Source organism: Pyxicephalus adspersus, chromosome 2, assembly GCF_032062135.1.
Source record: "Pyxicephalus adspersus chromosome 2, UCB_Pads_2.0, whole genome shotgun sequence".
Classification (NCBI taxonomy): domain Eukaryota; kingdom Metazoa; phylum Chordata; class Amphibia; order Anura; family Pyxicephalidae; genus Pyxicephalus; species Pyxicephalus adspersus.
The window spans coordinates 129,216,421-129,239,129 of NC_092859.1; the positions used below are offsets into that span (position 1 = coordinate 129,216,421).

Below are 22,709 nucleotides of genomic sequence, written 5' to 3' on the forward strand. Positions count from 1 at the left end.
GTTGGCGTTGCCCCAGGCGGGTGCCCTGCGTTGGCGTTGCCCCAGGCGGGTGCCCTGCGTTGGCGTTGCCCCAGGCGGGTGCCCTGCGTTGGCGGTGCCGCAGCCGGGTGCCCTGCGTTGGCGGTGCCTCCTGCACTCCTCCTCCCAGGCAGGTGCCCCCAGCCCTCCCCCAGCTCATGTTTTTCTATTATCACTCAGCAAATACCCTCTAAAAAAACTTCTCCAATATACTAACTATTAAACTTAATATAAAGGCACCCCCCCCCCTCATTTTGGATAGGGTAATAAACCTGTCAGGTGTTTTGTCTTCTGTTCTTTGGGAGATTTCCCTTCACTTTGTAAGAGGTTCTGACTGTGATAGACAATATCCTAATTCAGATGAGTAATTCAATATTTACATTTACTTTTTTTACTTATTGAGACATAAAGAATATCTAAACTCTTTTTCCCCAATGACTAAGTCCCTGCATGTGGTGAAATGTGTCAGAGGATGGTGCTACCTCTTGTACAGGTGCAGTGTGTTATGACAACTTGTAACCTGGTTATTTTTCAGATGATGATTTAATAAAGCAGAAAGGCAGAAGTTGGGCTTTCTTTGTCGGTAGCATTTTTTTTGGTGTTAAATAAAGGTGAGAAGGTGTAAACTTTTGTCAATACAATATTTGTATTTCTGTGTCAATATTTGGGTAGATTTATTTTCTCTGTTTCCATCACTGATTCCTTTCACTGGGAGTGAAAATGAGGATAGATAGAGAAGAAATCATTCAATGGGAACAAAAGTTTGTAAAAACTTTTTTCACTTTCTGTTGTCTAACTTAGACAAGAACTAAAGGGAAATCCTTCTAATGGGACACAAACTGCACAAAAATAAACCGGTCTAACCCTTCCCTGAAACTAAAATGAAAACTTGTGGTTGTATGTACATTTCATAGCTTATCGCTTCGGATATGAGTTATGAATTTTGTCACATGGTTTGAATGCTGGCTTTATACCCAACAGATTTCCCCTGACTTCCTGTTCTTTCTGCTGCCTGCCATCTGGTCTGGAAAATATGAAATTGTCCCGGTGGTAGTTCTTGGCTTTTACAACCTCATATGCTTGAATCACTCTTCTGCTTTCTCATGTTTGATGAAAAATAGAACATGTCTGATGCAAGCTACAGCTATACAATATATAACACCAGGGAACAATTTTGAACAAATTCTTTTGTTTAATTCAATTTCTAATCTTATTTACACTAAAATAGGTATGCTGATTTTGAAAGTGCAGTTAGTTGTCTTCTATCATGTCAGTTTTCTCTACTGCTTATATTATGCGATTACTGTAGCATGGATTTGTATAGGCTATTCATTTCCATGCAAGACAGTGTGGTCAGAGGTTGTGCGCTGCTCTACATAGTGATTAAGCAAAATTTATATTTCTACTTGCACACGTATTTCCTTTCTTCCAGATCATGTCTGGCTCTGCTGTTTCTCGTCGTAAGTGCCTAAACACCCTGATTCATTTTGTTATATCTGTGGCAGTTTCACCATTCCCAGTCAAAGGGGGAACATCAGCACATTGGTAGAGCAAGCCGATTTGGCATATTTCAAAATTAAACTTGGTGATCAAGATAACTCTTTGGCCCCTCATAAGATGTGCAAACAGTGTGTCGAGGGTTTAGGGATGTGGACAAAGGTAACACATGATAAGATGCTATTTGGTATACCTATGGTTTGTCGAGAGCCGAGAGATTATTTCAGTGACTGTTATTTTTGTATAGTGAAAACTTCAGGATATAACAAGAAAAATAAATGTAACATAGATTATGCTAGTCTACCATCGGCTATAACCCCAGTGGCTCATTTAGATGAAATCCCAGTGCCGGTTTTTGTTACACTACTCTTTCTTGAGAACATGATTATGGTGATGAAATAGGTGACAACAATGATGAAGAGTTTTAAATTGAAGAGGACTCTGTTCGTAAGGGATTTGATCAGCATGAGTTGATGGATTTGGGACTATCGAAGAAAGCTTCAGAACTCCTAACATCAAGACTGTGAGAGAAAAACTTACTTGAAAAAGGAATAAAGGCATCGTACTTTCGAACCAGAGAAATTGCAATTCTGCAGTACTTTAGAAATGACAGTGGCTTTGTGTATTGCCATAACATATCTGGTTTAACCTCCCTAGAGGTAACCCCCAGTGCGACTCAGGGTAGAAAAAAGTTGCTACAAGTGGTAACCCCGTGTCACACTCGGGGTTGGAACACCTAGAGAAGGTTAGTAAATAGAGCGCTTACCTGATCCGCCAGGGTCCCGCGCCATCCGGGGCCACGATCTCCGTCGTCTTTTTTCTTTCTTCTTCCTGCTTCTGCATCCGATGAGTCACTTGGGGAGTTCCTAGTGATGTCGGTGCGTGTGTACGGCCGGGTGGGGCGGGAAATTCAAAATCCATTTGTATTGCATTCAATACAAAATAACTGTATTGAATGCAATACATTGGATTTTTATGTGTAAAAGCAGTACATTGTTTTCAAGAACATTTATTTTACAGTATAATATAATAGTAGGAGTATAATATGTATTTTTTTAAATATATAGATTTTTTATTTTATTCAATTTATTGTTTTTAAATGATTTTGTGTTTCAAACTTTTTTATGCTCATACTATTATATTATACTGTAAAATAAATTTTCATAAAAAACAATGTACCGCTTTTAGACATAAAAAACGGGAAAGAAATGAACCGCTAGGGAGGTTATTGGAGGAGTTGGGAATTCCAATCTATAACTCAAATGAATCGCGACTATTAATTGATAGCTCAAAGCGGAGCTTAAAGTGTGTCCTCCTTCACAATGGCAATATATTTGGGTCAGTTCCAATTTGCCATTCAGTTTCTCTTTGTGAAAATATGCAGACATAAAGAGAGTAATTGAGGTGTTGCAATATCACCAACACAATTGGGTCATTGACCTTAAAATGGTATGCTTCCTTCTTGGTCAGCAACACCAAGTATCCCTGTTATCTCTGCATGTGGGGCAGCAGAGCTCGTGAGAGGCATTAGGTGGAAAGGAATTGGCCTCCAAGATATGCCCTAAAACAAGGTGAGCAAAACATTCTACATGAGCCACTTGTTGATAGAAAGAATATTATATTCCCGACTCTGCACATGAAACTGGGTTTGATGAAGCAGTTGGTTAAAGCTTTCCCAACTGCAGGAGAGCTCATTTTGGGATTTCCTAGCCTGTCATTTGAAAAAAGGCCGGTGTGTTTGATGGTCCACAGATTCGGCAGCTCATCAGCGTTGAACATTTCATCAGGACAATGTCAGAAGTCGAAAAGAATGCTTGGTTATCATTCAAAGCCATTGTCAAGGTCTTTCTTGGAAGCACACGAGCAAATAATTACACAGAAATTGTCCAGAAACTCTTGGAGAGCTACAAAATGCTTGGTTGCAATATGAGCATCAAGATGCATTTTCTGCATTGCCGTCTTTCTAACTTCCTGGAAAACATTGGTGCAGTCAGTGATGAGCAAGGTAAACAATTCCACCAAGATTTGAAGGTCATGGAAGGATGGTATCAGGGTATATGGGATGTACGTATGATGCCTGAATATTGTCGGAGCATCCCGCAGGATTGTCCTAACACTGAACACTCCAGGAAAAGCTATAAGCATAAATGTTTACCTTAACCACTTACCCGAATAAATTTCAAATGTTTTACTGTAAAAAAAAAAAAATGCCATAGAGTAATAATAAATCAAAAAAACAAGTGGCCAGGTTGTCTTTTAGAGCTCTCCTTGGTTCAATCTATGAACATGAAGATTGTGATCCTGATTCTCCAGAAATAGGCCAGATCAGGCAACAATCATCTCATATCTTTTGGTACATAATACCCATAACAGTGCTCAACCCAGAAATTTTTTAAAGCCGGGTGGTAAAAAAATCTTAGGTGGGTGGTAGGCCCTGTATTGTGACCCAACTCATCAGCAACCACCCAAAAACAGCTGGGTGGTTACTGAAAAGTGCTGGGTGGTGCACCCAGCTAAAAGGGTCTGGGGATATCACTGCATAATAAGATAAGGATACTGGTAACCTAAAGGGAAGTTCGCCTCAGGGCTATGTACACACGTCAGGTGATTCTTGATCCTCTTGATCTCCGTGATCCAACGGAAATCTGGCGTGCGCACAAAGCTCATTGTCTGTTGCTCCGACGACTGCCCTGGCAAATCCACGAACAAGGAACATTTAAAAATGAAAGTTCTCCCCCTCCCCTCTCCATAGAGCAGAACAATGCTGTATGTACAGCGGTCATTCATGCATCTTTTGTCGTTGGAAATGATTGTTAAAGATCCTTTCCAAAGACAAATATTGCGCCTAAGAGTCACCAGTCTGTAAAATTAATGCCAGAATGTATTTATTACCACTTAACAGGTAAGTTATGTACACTGAGGCATTGATTCTTCCGCCGCCGCAGTAAGGGAAAGCTCCCTGAAGGGAAATCCCTCTCCTCGGCAATGCATACGGAGGAAAGGGATTTCACTTCAGGGGGGCGTATGCTGGTGGTGTGCGGAGCCATTAGGGCGGGTCCGTCCTAGTGTGCTCCCACCCACCCCATAGATGGCCTAGTAGCCATAAAAGTTTGCTGACCCCTGTTTTAAAGTTTTGTTTTTTCTCACATTTTAATATTTCAGAAAAGAGTTATACTGGTATTCAGTGTTGGCATCCTGGATGTGACTTCAGGTGGCCTTGTAGCATATGCAAATTAACAGAAAAAGTCCAACTTATTTTGTATATTTAGGCTTAGTATACATAGACTGTTTCCCCAGTGTTTAACCTGAGGCTTTCAGCCTTGCTTTAAGCTTGCCTTTAGTCCCCTGGAAAACGTCTATGCCGTGTTTTACCACGTTTTTACTGCGATCATGTTTTTAAGTGCGTTTACCCCGCTTTTTAATTTTTAAAATGTAGCAAGGAGTGTTATCATTTAAAAACATGCCTCAAGGAAACATCTGCTGTAAATTAGCTTATTAGAATCTATTAGAATTTTTTAAATATGGGCTTTTAAAGCCTCAGGTTAAACATTAGGGAAACAGTCCATATAGACCCAGCCCTGGGAAATTTGTAAGATATTATTATTATTTATATTTTTTCCAGGAAGAAGAAAAATTAATTCAGCAAGAACTGGCCAGTTTAAAAACAACAGTTTCTTCTCCGAATACGACATTGGTACGTTATCCTTACTGTTTGATGTCTCAAAGTAGAACTTTAGATAAAATTCTGTATCTTTGTTTTCAGGGTAAGCAAATTTTTCCCATTACATTAGGTCTGCCTCCCCCACTGTTAGGGTTAACTGCTTGTTTTGCCCAGGTGATGATGGAGAGAAAGATAAACATAATCCTTCTCCTTTATGTTTCCTCCTTATGTGACTGGTCCACTAAAACCACTTTGGTGGCTTCTCTGGCTGTACAGTCATAGTTCTTCATTGTATAGGATGACAACAGATCTGTTACTGGCCAATCTGGCCAGTTGTGTAAGGAGGAGGAAGCATGTGGGGAAAAGGGTTACATTTATCTTCTTGTTCACATTCTCTAGACTCAGATAGAGGAGGAGTTTGTTGGCTCCTGGGGCAGAGAAGTAAAGTAATTTAATCTCCTGATTCATCATTCCATAAACAGCAGTTGATCCTGGTAGTGGGGAGAGGGACCAACTGCAAGGTTGAATTTTAATTTTCCCAAAGATCATCTTTGAAAAAGTGGAAATATGAAGGGAAATCCCCCTAACTCTAGACAGTCTAGATAGGCACTCTGCTTCAGATTTAGTGTTCTAAGCATATGCACACAGTTTTCCTCTGTATTCTCCCAAAGGTTTCTTCTACTTTCTCTGTTTTTTAGCCTATATCTTCATTAACTCCTCCTTTCTTTTGTAGTTCTCTGCTTATTGCTAGTCATTCTCCTTCTGTCCTCACTGTTTTATTAATCTGTTCTCCTTCTTTGCATGATGGCCTCAGCTTTTCGATACTTTTCATTACTCGTGTGCACTTATCAATGTAGTTGCATTCCTGATTTCTTTCCATTCTCCTCTCCTTCCTTTAGTATTCTTCTTACTCCATTTCTCACAGCTTTCTGATGTAAATTCTCAGTGGTTGTGGTCCTAATCCTTTCACTACCCCTGTCCTTACCCAGTATTGCTGTATTTCTAGTTTATCATCTACCAAAGTTTGCAGCAGCCATGGGTGAATAACATGTTATGACACCTAATTCATATCTTTAGTCAGTCTTTTTCAGACTGAAGAGGAATTGATCAGATGGGTCAAAATGTACTATAATTTATATTGTAGCAACTTTCAGTGCTGATCTTATAATGTATAATAATAAACATCCTGCAGATGTTCTTTAATGGCATTGGGATGGGGGCCAGCCAATGGCCTAAAAGTCTCCAAATCCAGTGCCTCCCAGTTGTGTTGCTTTTCTAGCTAGAATAGAAGGTTGATAACTCTGTTTACAAGTCTCAAACTTCTGCAGCGGATATGGCTTCTGCAAACACACAAAGTCAAGATTGCCTGTGTGCTTAACTTTGATTCTGTGCTATAATGACAGGGTCACTTTAAAACTGGAAGTTGTCACAGGAAAATGAATCTGAAGCTGTCTTAAAAAATAATAGTGGGTTTAGAGGAAAACAGCGTGCCCACTCCCAGAATAAATGTCATGAAAGTGTAAACCTTTACTAATGCATTTTAAAATGCTATATAAGCCATAAACGTTCCTTGGTGACTAATTCGACTATAATGTTAACTAGTGAGTGCCTGACCAGATTCAAAATTAGTCATGAAACATGAAATAAAGTGCCAAGTAACCAGGTAGTTCAGGGGATCTTTTTATGTTTCATTGTTAGATGTTTAGGATGTGGTTGTTATAAAGCAGAGAAATGTGTTTTGGCAGAGGTCTTCTGCTGCAATGAGTCATCTGAGTCATCTCATAATGATCTTTGCACGGTTTCTGTGGATACATTTCTAATCACAATCTTCTTTCCGTTATAGAGACAGATGAAGGAATGCATGGTCAGGCTCATTTACTGTGAAATGCTCGGCTATGAAGCTTCCTTTGGCTATATACACGCCATTAAATTAGCACAACAAGGAAATCTACTTGAAAAACGAGTTGGTATGTATCCTGTAGTTGAGTAATGAACAGAACATTACAGTTTGACTTGCCCATAAACACCAATCAAATGCCTGCTTTAACTGGCAACCTTTATTGATAAAAATACTCCTGGTTTCTCTTTATTAGTATAACCAAAGCATTGTCTCCCTCTATTTGTTTGCATGCTATTGAATAAATCATTTTAGAAATTTGATATCTCATAATCTAACATCTGATGTAATGAAGCAATAACTTCTACCTCTGACTTCCAAATTGCTGCTGACCTGGTTGCACTGTTTTTAGTTTTTTTAATTTCTCTTTCTTAATGGGATGTCTTCACTTTATTAGTTAAAGCACAAACTACACAAACTCTTCCCTCCGGTGCATTTAACACTAATTGTGTAAGTGTCAGTGTGCAGTGTTTGGTAGTTTATGACAGTCCTAAAATGGAATTTTGTCTTCCAGATGGAACATTGGAAGCTGTCATTGCTATCCTTTCCTTTTGAAAGTAACGGCTTTCAAATCTTCAGTATTTTGAGCCACCGACCTAAATACTCATTAACATAACCATATACATAGGATGATGTGAATATTTCCTCCTCAGTGAACTGGAAATTTTGAATTAGAGAGTCTGCAATACTGGCAGGCAGTTGGAATTTTTAGGAGAAAGACAGCAAAGGCAGGGTCATTACACGAAAGATCCTTTCCAATGACAAAAACTAACGTGTACATAGCCTTAGTCTCTTGCTGCAGAGAGGTACTTCAGACTTTAAATTCAAATCCAGGATTTGACCTCACAGGTGATCAATGTCATTACAGCATGACATTCAAAACCACCAAATTTAGCCTCCTGGCTCTGGTCTGTTAGACCTAAACTGTGGTAGAACTACTCCCAGATCACAGGCCTAACACAGCCTTTGCAGCTTGCCCAACTGGCCTCAAGTTGCAACTTCCCCCTATCTCAGGTACCCTCTTAATATCAGGGGCCAGGTGCACTAGAACTATTCTTATTTCCTGGCCTAGAAAAAGGAGTGCCTGGCCCACCCATTCCTTCCAGGACACTCTGGGCCGGGATCCCACATATAGAGCAGCAAATCTGCTACAATATAAGTAATAATAGCCCCATCCAGGCCCTGCTATCCCCTTTACAGACAAGGGTGAAGGAGATGATGCCAAATATCATCTAAATGTGGCATCCCACTTTTTCTTCCTCCACACATCATTATGTCAATAAAATGGACCTAGTTTTGTAAGATTCTGATCCCACAAAAAAACAGGTGATGAGGCTGAGCCTTGGGTGCTTCTAGTGAAGTTTAAATCCATCTTAATTTCAAAGATTTATCTAAATGCATATGTTAGGTAAGGTAAACCCTATGTTTTATATATGAGACCCGATATATTTTTATTTTTGACAAAAGAAAAATTTTTATTCTTGTATTTCTTTTATTTTCCAGGATATTTAGCGGTATCGCTGTTCCTTCATGAGAACCACGAGTTGCTGCTCTTGCTAGTAAATACAGTACTTAAGGTAACAACCAACACAGAGATTTGACTCCAATTTATAGTTCTTTTATGAAAAGAATGCATAGAAAACTGTTTATAGAGTTTTGTATAGTGTTTGTTGTGATGCTTCTTGATTACCATGTATCACAGTCTGTATGTACCATAAAGGGAACTCACAGAATATCTAATTAACAAGCAGTGGTTTGTTAGCGGTATACATTTAGCTATATGTAGACTTGGATATTTAGTCATAAATTTCAGATAATATTATTATAATATATTATTTTACAAAAGATTACTATTATGTGCAAACTTTGTAGTAGAAATAGTAAACCTCATGTGCCTACTAAAGGGTGGGAATTCACATCCATTGGTTTTTTTTATATGTTGTTTAAGTCAAAATCTTTTCCTATTTCATTACTGTGTGATGGTCCAATAATGTCATGTAGCTATATCAATGATTCTTCTGAGCTGAGAGTGATCCAAATTTCTTCTGTAAAAGAAAGATCTTAGGTCTATGCCTTGAATATATTACAGACTTTTAATAGAATGTTTAGAATCAATAAAATGTGACATAATCCTAAATATCTGACCTGATGGATTGTAAAGCAACATCATCACATTTCTATAAAAGAATGTAACAACCAAAATACACTTTCATTGAAAAAAATAACCGTGTTTAATAGCATTTTTAGCATTCAAACTGTCCATTTTCCACAACCCTCATTTGCTTATTTATGGCTCATCTGAATACCTTTCTGAAAGTAATGAAATGGGTGCTGAATAGAACTTCAGACTTCAGAACTTAGACTGTTCCTCAGTAACAATATCCTTGCACCCTCTTAGGACTTGCAAAGCACAAATCTGGTGGAGGTGTGTATGGCTTTGACTGTGGTCAGTCAGATCTTTCCTCGGGAGATGATCCCAGCTGCTTTGCCACTCATAGAGGACAAGCTGCAACATTCCAAGTAAGCAAAATATGATATGTGGAGTATTGGTCCAGGGACACATTGCTGTATATTTAAGTGTTCAGAAGCTTTATATGTTTGTATTACATTTGCAAGCTGTTTTGGATCTAAGGAACATTTTTATGACATATGTTAGAACTAAAAGTATACTATGTAGACTGTTACATTTACTTTGATCAAAGTAAGCATAAAAATGTCTAATAGTAACTTAGTGTATTACGGAGCAAACCGTGCAATATTCACAATACACAATGCCGAAAAAATAGCTTATAAGAAGCTCAGATTTTGAGTAGCTTTTCAACTTTCTTAGTGCAAGGCTAGCATTCTTTGCATAATGTGTGAAAACGGAACAATCCATGTGGGTTTTATGTTCCTATCCCAGCATTACATCTACAACACGGCCCAAACAGCCTGATGTATGCAGAGCCTTTAGAGGGGGAAGCTGTCCATGAATACATAAAAAGAATAGAAGGAGGTATGTTGTGCTATATCACAATTATGTGCACTGTATGTAACTTGCACAACAATGTCTCATTTAGTGAAAAGTAAAAATGAGAATCAGAATTTCTAAGATACATTGAATGTATTTTTACAGATTTGCCATGCTCATACACTTTGCAATTGGCACTTTGTCCTTTTAACTCGAAATTCGAAGTGGAATGACATTCGAAGCAAGCCTGGTATATTTTCATACCTTATGGGTTTCGTCCCCATTTCTTGATTTTGTCCTGAAATCATACATCGGATACTTCTGTTTTCAATCTCTCAAATATCAGACCAGTTGTGTATGTGAAATCACAATGCCTAATTTCTGCTCCTGAAAGGTGTCATTTAGAACTGCAGTTAGGTTTACCTTATGTAGCACAGGTCCATTTTAGACCACACCATAAAAAGTCAAGTCCTAACAAATTATCCAACTGGAAGCCTGTTATATACTTATTAACTTGTGTAGTGCAAAGTGCAATTTCTTATTGGTAACAGAATGTTTTAACCTATTCTGAAGTTGGTAATGAAGGAAATATGAAATTAGTATGCAAACCTTTGATGGTGAGATACAAGTATGAAATGTATGAACTAATATTTAGTATTAAAGTGTACAATATAATATGTTTTACTGTGGAAAACTTCTGTTAGGTTGTCCTATCTTCCCATTTCCACTTTCCATGTTTAAACTTTCATTATTGGTGAAATTCCTCTTCATGAAATTAATTGATACAAAGTAAATGTGTATTTTAGGATAACAAATCTGCAGAATGAGATCTTAGTGGTTTTAAAGTAGCCGTGTTTAGCATTCTAATCCCGATGAAATCTGCCGTGTTTAATCACTTGTTTTCCTCTTGCTACTGGCTTCATTACACGGATGGATTTGGAAAGTTGTAGCTATATTCAGTGAGTCACATCACTGAATACTAGGGCATCAATTTCTGTGTCTATATTCAGATGCTGCAGATTCATTCTGCTCCCACACAATTTAGAAAAATGCTATGTATTGCTGTACATATTTCAGAATTTAGCTGGATACAATATACATATCCTTTGGCAGACAAAAACATTTGTATATTTGTTGTGGTGAGTTTATCTACATTACTAAATAATTGAAATTTACCCCTACTGTCAAATTATAAATTTGTAACAGTCACAGTTGGGGAAACTTGGAACAATTTCTAAGAGATATAATAATTTGTATTTTGTACTTTCACATAATGCAGTGCCCTTGTAAGAAAGATTGTTACTGTTAACATATCCTTTTATATACAATAAAGCAACTGTTACATGTAGCTATATCTAGGATATTATCATTGTTGCTCAGGGGCTTGGATTGTATAGGTCTCCTTTTTTATTTATTTATTTTATTGTATTATTTATCAAATTCTATTTTCTAGGGAAATCGTGAGAAGGAAAGCAGTATTAGCACTGTATAAATTCTATGTGATTGCACCAACACAAGTACAACACATACAGGAAAAGTTTCGGAAGGCTTTGTGTGACCGCGATGTTGGAGTCATGGCCGCCTCATTACATATATATCTGCAGGCCATCAAGGTAAAAACATATTCTCCAATAAAACTAAGATACAGTTACGAATAGGAACTTATATTTAAAATACACATTTCACTTTTAATTTATTACATCCTTTTTTTTTTTTACCTATTGCACAGGACAACCCCTCCGGATACAAAGACCTGACAGGCTCATTTGTCACAATTTTAAAACAGGTAGTCGGAGGAAAATTACCTGTAGATTTTAATTATCATAGTGTCCCTGCACCCTGGCTTCAAATTCAACTCTTACGGATACTGAGACTACTAGGAAAGGGTGATCCCAGGTAAAACAAATTAATGTGTCAAGGAATAGACCAGTGATAGCTGGACGTGTTTGAATGTGTCGTTGGATACAACTGACTATAGCACTCAGTTAAATCTGTACCATGAAAGCTCCCTGAGGCGGCTCTTTTCCCAAAGTTAACATGTGGCTATCTTTGTGGTTCAACTTGTCTTGTCATGTTGGAGCTGCCCCTAATGATTGGTGATCTGATGAGTGGTGGGGGGATTTTTCAAAAGTACATTAGAAGGGTGCAGAAAACTCAGATCCAAAACATGAGTGAAGCAAATTTCTCTTGCAAGGAGTGCAGCAGAGACATCTCCAAATCCAAAAAAGAGTAGCCGTTTGAGGTCTCTTCAGTTCCAAATCCAAAAAAGAGTAGCCGTTTGAGGTCTCTTCAGTTCCAAATCCAAAAAAGAGTAGCCGTTTGGGGTCTCTTCAGTTCTTGTCATGTTTACTGTGGCCACAAGAAAGCAAATAAGTGTAACATAATATATTGGAGATATGGAGAGCAAAACCATATCTGGAGATAATTCCCCAATTCATATGTTAAAAACTGGTCTCCCAAGAGCAGGAAGTGAAAGTAATTTCTCAAACTAGGACTTGGACATCAGTGAAAACTTTGAAGAGATTCTAACCATAGTATCCTAAACTTGTTCTGTAATACAACAGAAGAAAAAAAATATTGTGAATGTATCAGTTTAAGATTATGGTGGAGTTAACAGTAGGGCAGAATAATCAAGAAAATGTGTCTATAATAACACTGCATCAGCTCTCTTTGAAAAACAGGGAATCTGATGCTCCCTCACACATACCCTGTGTGGAAATCAATTACTGCCATTGAAACACATGGACCAGGCTAATTCCCATGCAGGAATGTTTGAGGGAATGTGTGATTCCCTGTTTGAACCGCAAGAGCCATATTTGCGTATATGTATAATTGTCTATAAAAATAGTGTTTTTTTAATTATTAATATTATTTTAGGCCAAGGTCTTGGTTTCAGTCTGATCTTTATTTGATATAGGTGTACTTTCACATGTTTAATAGCGTGAACATTATTTGCTGCATTTTTTAGTACCAGCGAAATAATATATGATGTGTTGGACGAGTCTCTGCGAAGAGCAGAAATAAATCATAATATCACATATGGTAAGTTAAAACAACTCTCTCCTCTTTCAAGAATATGGGCTTTTATTTGAATAACAACAATTAATTAAGACATCTTTGTCTTCCTTTTTAGCAATTCTCTTTGAATGTGTTCAGACTATTTATACCATTTATCCGAAATCTGATTTGTTTGAAAAGGCTGCAAAATGCATTGGAAAGTTTGTTTTGTCTCCAAAAATTAATCTTAAGTATTTGGGTAAGTAGCACATATGTTGTGTGTGTGTATATACTTAAACATTAACTCTCTTGTGCAGGCATGAATGTGGCATAGGTAAGACTTGATTTGTTTGCTAAAAACTCTAATCAATAGTAATGTGTAGCTCTGCTATGGGGCAAAGTAGTGCCACATCATTATTCTGGCGTTTGCTGCTGTGAAAATCTCTGCCGAAAATATAATGATATGTATTAGTTATTCAGTTGTTCAATCTTCTTAGATTGTAAGCTCTTTCAGAACGGATACTCTACATCTTCCCTGTCATTGTGTGTACATGTCTTGCAACCCCTATTTAATGTACAGCACTGCGTAATATGTTGGCGCTTTATAAACACGGTTAAATAATAATTATGTATGTGTGTATACATATATAAATCATATACTAAAGCCCAATGATCATTAGCTTTTTTGGTCTCTCCTTCGCTAAAATGTGTTTCTTTAGTAGAGATGGAAAAGTTAAACCCCCTGGCAGGATTAATTGAGGAATTGCCAGATTCCCTGTTTTTTAAATAGAAGATTAGAAATTTACATAAATTATCACTGAGACCAATAAAAATGCTAGCATCCTAAAATGCTAGATTTGCACTATGAGTTTTTGTCCATGATATTTCGGACATATAAATATCAAATATAATAATCTTTGTGACCAGTTACAGCTATTTGATGTACTATCTATTTTATCCACAGATATGTACCGTGTTTCCCCGAAAATAAGACACTGTCTTATATTTTTTTGGGCTTCCAAAAACACACTAGGTCTTATTTTCAGGGTAGGTCTTATATACTTTTTTTAATGAAAAAAAACTTACCATATTCCCAAATTCCCCTTACAAATTCCCCTTCTGATCACTCTGTGCTTTTTTTCCACTGTTCGGCAGTTAGGACATGGAACAGCAGGTGGCGCTGTGCCGGTTTCTTTCCTGCTTTACAAACAGGAAAAGACACGATGCTGGCAGAGGAGATAGGTAGAGAGAGAGACGCTGCTGCAGCCAGAGACACACGCAGGATCGCGTATCAGGTGAGTATATTATTTTAATTTTTTTTTTTTAACACATTTTTAAGGGCTCACTAGAACTAGCCTGGTTACATGCACTTTAGCTTCTGACAGGCGAAGTGCATGTAATATCACTCCGCCTGTGACAGGAGCCGGAACTACAAGGAAAGCATCGGCTTGTGCGGCTGTGTGTGAGCCTGCTGTGTGTACGCCCGCTGTCTCCCGCTCGGTGAGTACTGTTTTAATTTATGTTTGCTTTTATTTTTTTTTTTATTTTTTTTATTTTTCTACTAGGTCTTATTTTCGGGGTAGGTCTTACTTTCGGGGAAACACGGTATGTAACAAAATATCAATTTTCATTTGATTTCTATCCAAATGATGGAAAATGATCAACAGAAACTTTCCTTGCTGGAGAATCAATTACTACTATTGAAACACATAAACCTGGAGGATTCTAAACCAAAGAATGTTTCAGTTAATGTCAGCTTCTGTCAGAATATACTCTGACCCCTATAGACCCCTCTGTGTCTATTTGCAATATAGAATAAAAAAAAGGCTCCACTAAAACAGATTCTTTCCTTTGCTTTACATTCTCATGATACCTTTGTTTTGAGCAAGGGGAATAAATTCTGTCATACAGCTCCTAGAGACAAGCACCATAGTCAACATCGCTTTACCTGACAGCACATTTGATAGAAACAGCATGCAGATTTCCAGACATATTGGGCCTGATTTAATAAAGCTCTCCACGGCTGGAGCAGATACACTTTCATTAGTGAAGCTGTGTGATCCAGCAAACCTGCAAGTATCTATTAGTGTAGATAAACAAACTGATTTACCCAGTGTTGCTTGTCAGAATTCTTGAAGCATCCTGTACCTCTTCCTCAGCTTTATAACTCATTAAATATTAAAGTACACCTGGTATGATTCCGAATTCCTTCTCTCTAATGACACAACTAGGATTGTGTGAAGAAGAAAGTGGCAGGTGGCAGACTTCCTATTTGGATGGTGTTAAATTTCCTTCAGTGGGAGCCAGAACTTTAATAAATCAGGCCTATTGATTCACATTAGGGAATTAAATACTGTGACTACATTCAGAATCTGTTCATATTCTGCGTGGAACCTAGTAGTTACATGGGTGCCCCTCAGCAAGAAACAGTAAAAAACTAAAAGACTTGAAAGCAATACCACTTTTGTATAGATGTGTTTACGTAAAGATGATAGCATTCATGTGCTGATGTAAAAGTGTTGATTACCCTTGAGGTATTTCTAAGAAAATAACAGCAGTGTTTTCTTTTGTAGGATTGAAAGCTCTTACATATGTCATACAGCAAGATCCTAACTTGGCACTTCAACACCAAATGACTATAATTGAGTGCTTAGACCATCCTGATCCCATCATCAAAAGAGAGGTCAGGTGATATTTAAGTTTTATTTTGACTAAATACCTAGGAGTCAATCTTCTAGTGATGAAGAGGTTGTTCACCAGAAAAATTGTTATTCCTAAACAAACACAATTGTTCTTTTATCCAGTTTTGAAAGTGGTAATGAGATGAAAAGATTGTCATATTAAAAGTGGAGAGTGCCTTTTGCTAAAATCACGATCAGAGGAGTTTGTTTCACTTTTGCTTCTTTTCACCTTTTGATGCTTACCACTTTAAAGTGTACTCAGGTTTATTAGCATTTTCAAATGTGACAAGTGGCTGCACTGTAAGTTGAATGGCACTCATCTGCAAGTGCCAATATGGTTAGAAAAAGTGTGAATTAGTATTTAAGTTAATGGAATATCTAGTCACTATATTAGACAAAGTACTGTAGTTCTATTCTCCACTATTAAAAGCTTTTTTCTATTGGTTCTCACTTTGATAAATCTGGCTTTTTTAAAGTGGTGAACGGGTTTCCTAATTATGTTCTCCACTTTTGGATACATTACCTCCATAGACATATAAAACAAATGACTTTACGAACCCAGAGAGCCATCCAAAATTGGACAGAAAGCTTCCCAAATTTTTGCAGGATAACTTCAGTGAATAAACCTTTGAAAAAATAACCTTAAAATTGTATTATTTATGATTACATTTTGTTTGGGTTGTTTTATTTCAGTATTATTTATGATGCCATTTTTTCTTTTTTATGTAATTATAAATTTTGCCATTTAAATAGTTATTGATGCAAATAAAGGAGCATATTTGACTTCTTTCATAAAATGTAAAACCTCAGATACTTGTAACATACATCGATAGAAACATCTGCTGATTTACGTGGGAGTATTGCAGGTGAATATTGTGATTGCAGCATTCTTTCTTTATTCAGAGTGGGTGTTAAAATGCAGGAAGCTGGACAAAGCAGAGTCACCCCTGATCCTGCCTCATGTACTTTGTTATACAATAAAACTGGTGATTATAATAAAAGCATCTGCTAATGCGCTCTGCTCATCTGAGAGCTTCTGTTGGTGGCATCTATGGGTACACAAACCTTTGCTGGTGTTAGCTATTCATTCACTTCACAAAGAACATTTAGGCAGTGCTTCAAGTGAACACACTAAGCTATTTCATTTTCTGTGTACTTTGGCAAATCGGAGTTAAAATGTGACTGGTTGCATAAGTTCCAGCCATATTCAATGTTTCAATGTGCATAGACATAGAACAATGTATGGGGCCCAAAGAAGACCATGGGTATTGATCCTAATATTCTAACCCTTTTAATATTTCAGCAGTTGCACTGAAAAAAAAAAAACTGTATGTATGTTCCACCATCACTCGAAAATGCATTTAGACATTTCAACCAAACTTGCTATACATATGACTCTGACTCAAGTGAGTGCACCGCTGATCTTTGTACAGTGCTGTGGTATATGTCAGAGGTATATTTGTGTGTGTGTATTGCTCAGTGACAGTGTGCCTTTGCTTATATTTTTACATACTTTTTTTGGGACTTTTTGGTGCCTTGTAAATGTAAGGCAATTGTCGAGTTCAACCACAGGCAAAAAAAAAAAAAAATCAAACAACACTGTAGAAAAGAAAATCCAGAGAACAGAAGAACTGCCACGCTGCGCGAGACAGCTACTACATCTAGAGCTTCAAAGACCGTACTACAGCGTGAGACCCAATTACAGGATAACAGAGATAGAGCTACTATATCTAGACCAGGGGTGTCAAACTCAAATGCACAGAGGGCCAAAATTTAAAATTTAGACAGTCGCGGGCCAATCTTGAAATTTATTGAAAAAATTGAAGTTTTTCCTTCTCATTTAATATGGAGACAAAGAGGTTTTGCTTCACATTCAATCTGGAACAAGCCTATAATAGAGAAAGAGACAAAATACTTTTTTTTAAACTTTATTTGAGAAAACATCTAATGCTTCTTTCTCTATTTGTAGCCTTCTGAGTTAAATTTCAATGGTAACCTTTATGCACAGGCTAACAACATTAATATTAACAACTTTCTTCTATGAAAATCCAAATATTTAAGTCCATGCCTTGGAGTAGCAAGGAAAAGTACAGCTGAAGGGAATGCTGGAAGTGCCAGGCACGGCCAAAGTGGGGCTTGCTGCTGGAACTCCCTCTTCATTGAAATAGCATTGCTACTATATTTCCCAGCATTACTTCTATATAACAGTCTATAAAATAGTCCAATGTGGGGCTATGCATAGGCAGAGAGCCCACTAGTCTATAGACGCGAGCAATGCCAGGAATTGTAGTAGCGACGCTTTTTTCAATGCAGAGGAGGGCCAGCTACAGTTCATATCTAGGATTCCTTTGGGGGCCAGAGCTGTTCAGGACACCCCTGAACTACAGCTCAAAGACCCGAGTACAGTAAATAGGAGAAAGAGCTACTACATCTAGAGCTTCAGAGGCCGTACAACAGCGTGACACCCGAGTACAGGAAATGAGAGAAAGATCTACTACATCTAGAGCTTTATAGACAGTACAACAGCATGAGGCCCCACTACAGGATAAAAGAGATACAGCTATTCCATCTAGAGCTTCCGAAACAGTACAACAGCGTGAGACCCGAGTACAGAAAATGAGAGAAAGAACTACTACATCTAGAGCTTCAAAAACAGTAGAACAGCATGAGGCCCGACTACAGCATAAGAGAGATAGAGCTACTACATCTAGAGCTTCCGAAACAGTACAACAGCGTGAGACCCGAGTACAGGAAATGAGAGAGCCAGACGATCATGGACTGCACAACATTTTAGCTTAGCATTGGAAGGATTCCACTATGATCCACATAAAGACTACTCGCAGCATGCAAGTGTTACCATTGGGAAAATGGAAATGGTTTGTAGTTTCTGTCAAGCCAAGAAGTTTAAATCTGAGTCTCTTGGTATTTGCTGCAAAAAAGGTCAAAGTCAAACTCTGCCAAATATAAACACCACTACAAGAACTTTGGAATTACACATCAGCAAATTCCTCAAGTAGTCAAAGTTTTTTTATTAACCTTCCTAGCAGTAACCCTGAGTGTTACTCGGGGTAGAAAAAAAGTTGCTAAAAGCCACACTCGGGGTAGGTAAACCTATGGGAAGGCTAGTAAATACAGCTTTACCTGATCTGCCGCGATCCCTGTCTTCTTTCTTCTTCCTCCGGCCGGCTTCTGCACACGATGAGTCACCGGGGAGTTCCTGGTGACGTCGGTGCGTGTGTACGTTGCCGGCGGGGCAGTGCGGGAAATTCAAAATCCATTTGTATTGCATTCATTACAAAATAACTGTATTGAATGCAATACATTGGATTTGTATGTGTAAAAGCAGTACATTGTTTTCAAGAACATTTATTTTACAGTATAATAGTATGAGTATAATATGTATTTTTTTTTAATTTATATATATTTAATATATATAGATTTTTTTTAATTTATTCAATTTATTATTTTTACATGATTTTGTGTTTCAAACGTTATTATACTGATACTATTGTAATATTCTGTAAAATAAATTTTCATGAAAAACAATGTACCGCTTTTAGACATATAAAAACCGGAATGAAATGAACTAGGGAGGTTAATGACATCTGGGCAAATTTACCATAAAGCAGGATTGTTACTTCCACTGCCAGATCAACTACCAAAATTTCTACAACTATATTTTTTATTGAAAACAAATTTATAGAAACTGACCAGAGGTGCACCTACATCTCAGGAAAAAAAATTTCAGATTGTCTTAAAGTTACAAAGGATGATTCATGAGCACAATATTCTTATTAAAACATTTAAAACAGCATTGGAACATTTGCCATTAATTTAGGTTAATTTATTTAATTGTATATTGTACTTATACTTTTAAAACCTTTCAAAAAACATTTCTTTGATTTAACACTATAGCTTTTTCTTGATTCCTTTTTCTGTATAATATAAGATTGCAATAAATAAATACCTGGGCAATGCTGGATAATCAGCTAGTATATAAATAAATTAGTCCAAATACTATGGTGTCTTTATATTGTTTCATATTTTACAGTCAGTCCCAGACTGGCAGTCTACCAATGGAAAAAGCATTACCAATGGAAAAAGCATTTTTTTTTGTTCATGGGTTTTAGTGGTCATAACATTGGGTTTTGTTAACACATACAGCTTTGAACAGCTATATATATATATATATATATATATATATATATATACACATACAAGTGGACCTGTATGGTGAGATAATGTAAGTTACTATTAGTGAACTCATTCTACAAAATCCTTTTTGCCTAGATGTAAAGCTGATCTTTTGGTGTAATGTGCCTGGGCACACAAATCACAACCAACTCCAGGAAGTATTTTCAACCTTTATTGCGTAATCCAGCTACAGGCTGAGGTCAAACACCGAAGATCAATCTGTTAAAGTGAGCTACAGAAGGATGAGGTAGAAGGGATAGTCAGGGGCAATCCGAAGTCAGGGCAGGCAGAGTTCATGCAATAGTGAATATTCAGACTGGGTCACTGAGGGTAATAAGTCAGAGCTGGTAACAAAACAACAGAGTTAACACCGAAATCCAACAGAAGAACGCACCCAAGCACACTAACACAGAGGCTATAACAGGCAAGGGTGCTAATGACAGGGTCTCATTAAATGGGCAGAGTGCCCAATCACATTATGCCATTACACTGGCTGCCTCGCCCCCCAGGGGGTACAAGAGGCACGCATAGTAGCGCGCGCCTCTTACAGCAGGACCCCTGGGCCATGCTGTCTTGTGCACGCCGGCAGGAATGCTGAGGGTGCATGCAGCAGCACTGTGCATGTCTACAGGGATGCCGTTTGGCCTAACAGTAGTTTGGCCGGGACGGATCTCTCCACCAGAGAGAGGAGACACGCTGCGAGCAGAGCAGTCTCCTCTACGCTGCCCACGATCCCTGGGGTGAGGCGAGATCGCTGGCGGGGTAAGTACCCTACATTTGGTTTGAGTAGTACCTGAAACTAGCATGCAGATAATTGTGTAATAGTTCTGTGGGAATTAGTTGAACGCTGCATACTCACTCTGGGTCAGAAATTTAGAAGGTATTGAAAGCAGAGGATCAGAACAGCCAAGCCGGTCAAATAGGATTTTTTAGAACCAGGCTAGCTTTGGCAGCTGACAAATTTTTTCAGCATAGATCAACTTTAACATCCAACTTTTAGAGGACGTGTCATATAAGGCCATCAGAATCTTACCAACAAAGAATTATATCATTGAGAGAGGATTCCACTTACTTTACTGAACTTCTCTGCCTCACCTCAGCTTTATAAGTGAAGTTATATGAGAGATAGGCATACTTTATCAGATCTTACCATTCTTTTATAGGTTTCAGTATTTCCTGATCTGTTTACCGTGCAGTCTGTTCTATTCCATGAACACATAATGCAGTTATCTGCTTTGTGCTGTGGGGGGAGCCTGTTCTCCAATTTTGTTATAGTTCTTTTTTTCTTCTTACAGACACTGGAACTCCTCTATCGAATCACCAACGAACAGAATGTCACCGTTATTGTACAGAAAATGTTAGAATATTTAAAAGAAAGCAAAGATGAATATGCTATAATCACGCTGGTTGGGAAAATAGCAGATTTGGCAGAAAAATATCCTTTTATTAATGTGTGAAAAATGTATGAATTTGACAAGACATTATTCAGTTTTTTTTTTCTGAAGCTGTTTGTTCTGAAAGGCTTACTTGTTTCAGAGAAAATGGCTGCTGTATGTAGTGGATCTTCCTCTTTTCTCTTGTGTTGCACCTCATAGTAGTTTTCTGCTTGAGAAAATGAGTGGAGGGTGGTATGAAGCTACGGCTGTGTTACCTGTAAATTCTTATGCTGCATTCATCCTGGTAATTATACAATTGGTAAAAACTCGAACATTTCAGTCAGCATTGTGTGGAGAATCTCTGGTGCTTTCTGCTTTTCAGGCTGCAAACTGCAGCGTATCCAAGGGCTTTATAGACCATATTTATCCCAATCTGCAATGATCAGATTGCATAAAACATGTTTAAATATAAATGTCCAGGGGCCAACCATATTTGCTCATTTTATTTACAGGCTATTCATCATTCTCCCAAGTAATGGAGTCCTTTACTGTTCTCTCTCTCAGACCAGGCCTGTTAGTATGTGTGTGTGTGTATGTGTGTGTCTGTTTGTTAGATTTTTGGGTGGTATTTCTGATATGTATGGGTGCTGCACTACTTTGTCCTTTTGGGTGTCAATTTACCCTAACACTGCCAGACATGTGAGATGGCAGTGGTGTCTGGAGATAGCACATGGCCCAAGGTAAGTATCAGGACTCTTCTTTTACAGGCTGCTTTATTAAAGTCTTTCACTAGGCAGTGGGGAAAATATTGCTTGCCAAAAATGATCAATACATTTTTAGCAGTGTTTGATGCCTGCTAAATGTCTGATTTACCATATAATATTTTATAAATTCTGCAGGTGCTCCACTTTTCCATTTAGCTCTATGGCAAGTATATGCTGTCTGCTTACTAACTAACCAGCAAAATTGTATGAAGCATATGATAAAGCCAATCCCTGCCTATTTTACCATCTGTATACTCCTCAACCTCACCATGTTTCAAGGCAGTTGATGCACCAAGGAATCAAAAATAGATATAGAGAATAATATAGTGATCTTTTAAACTGGTACCCTTGGCATGGAATTAACATCTTGGTGTTAATAGATAATATATATCACAAGCATGTGTTGGACATCCTACTTGAGAGGAATACATAGCTTGGATGAAGGTTGAGGTAATGGACGTTCCTATTTTAGCTATTTTCCAGTATTTTCCTAATAACATTAGTTCATGAGTAAGCTGAAATTTGTTTTTAAGAAGTACTTTATATGTTGATTAAAGTATGGTACTCCTTGGCATGTCTGTGTAATAAAATTAAGAAGTTCCTATTTGTGGCTTTCAGAACTGTCTGATTAGCAGTTTGCTTTATAAAAGATTAAATCATACCTGCACCTTGCG

At 37.7% G+C, this 22,709-nt stretch overlaps 1 protein-coding gene across 1 annotated transcript in view; it reads left to right on the forward strand.

Moving 5' to 3' along the window:
- The window catches only part of AP4E1 (adaptor related protein complex 4 subunit epsilon 1), a 44,134-nt gene that overhangs the window by 667 nt on the left and 20,758 nt on the right, over positions 1–22,709 (forward strand). The window contains exons 2-11 of the mRNA XM_072399098.1: positions 5,138–5,209; positions 7,020–7,143; positions 8,577–8,650; positions 9,472–9,593; positions 11,477–11,636; positions 11,753–11,919; positions 12,992–13,065; positions 13,157–13,279; positions 15,594–15,703; positions 21,191–21,330. Coding sequence (XP_072255199.1) covers positions 5,138–5,209; positions 7,020–7,143; positions 8,577–8,650; positions 9,472–9,593; positions 11,477–11,636; positions 11,753–11,919; positions 12,992–13,065; positions 13,157–13,279; positions 15,594–15,703; positions 21,191–21,330 — 1,166 coding nt within the window. The remainder of the gene's footprint in view (positions 1–5,137; positions 5,210–7,019; positions 7,144–8,576; positions 8,651–9,471; positions 9,594–11,476; positions 11,637–11,752; positions 11,920–12,991; positions 13,066–13,156; positions 13,280–15,593; positions 15,704–21,190; positions 21,331–22,709) is intronic.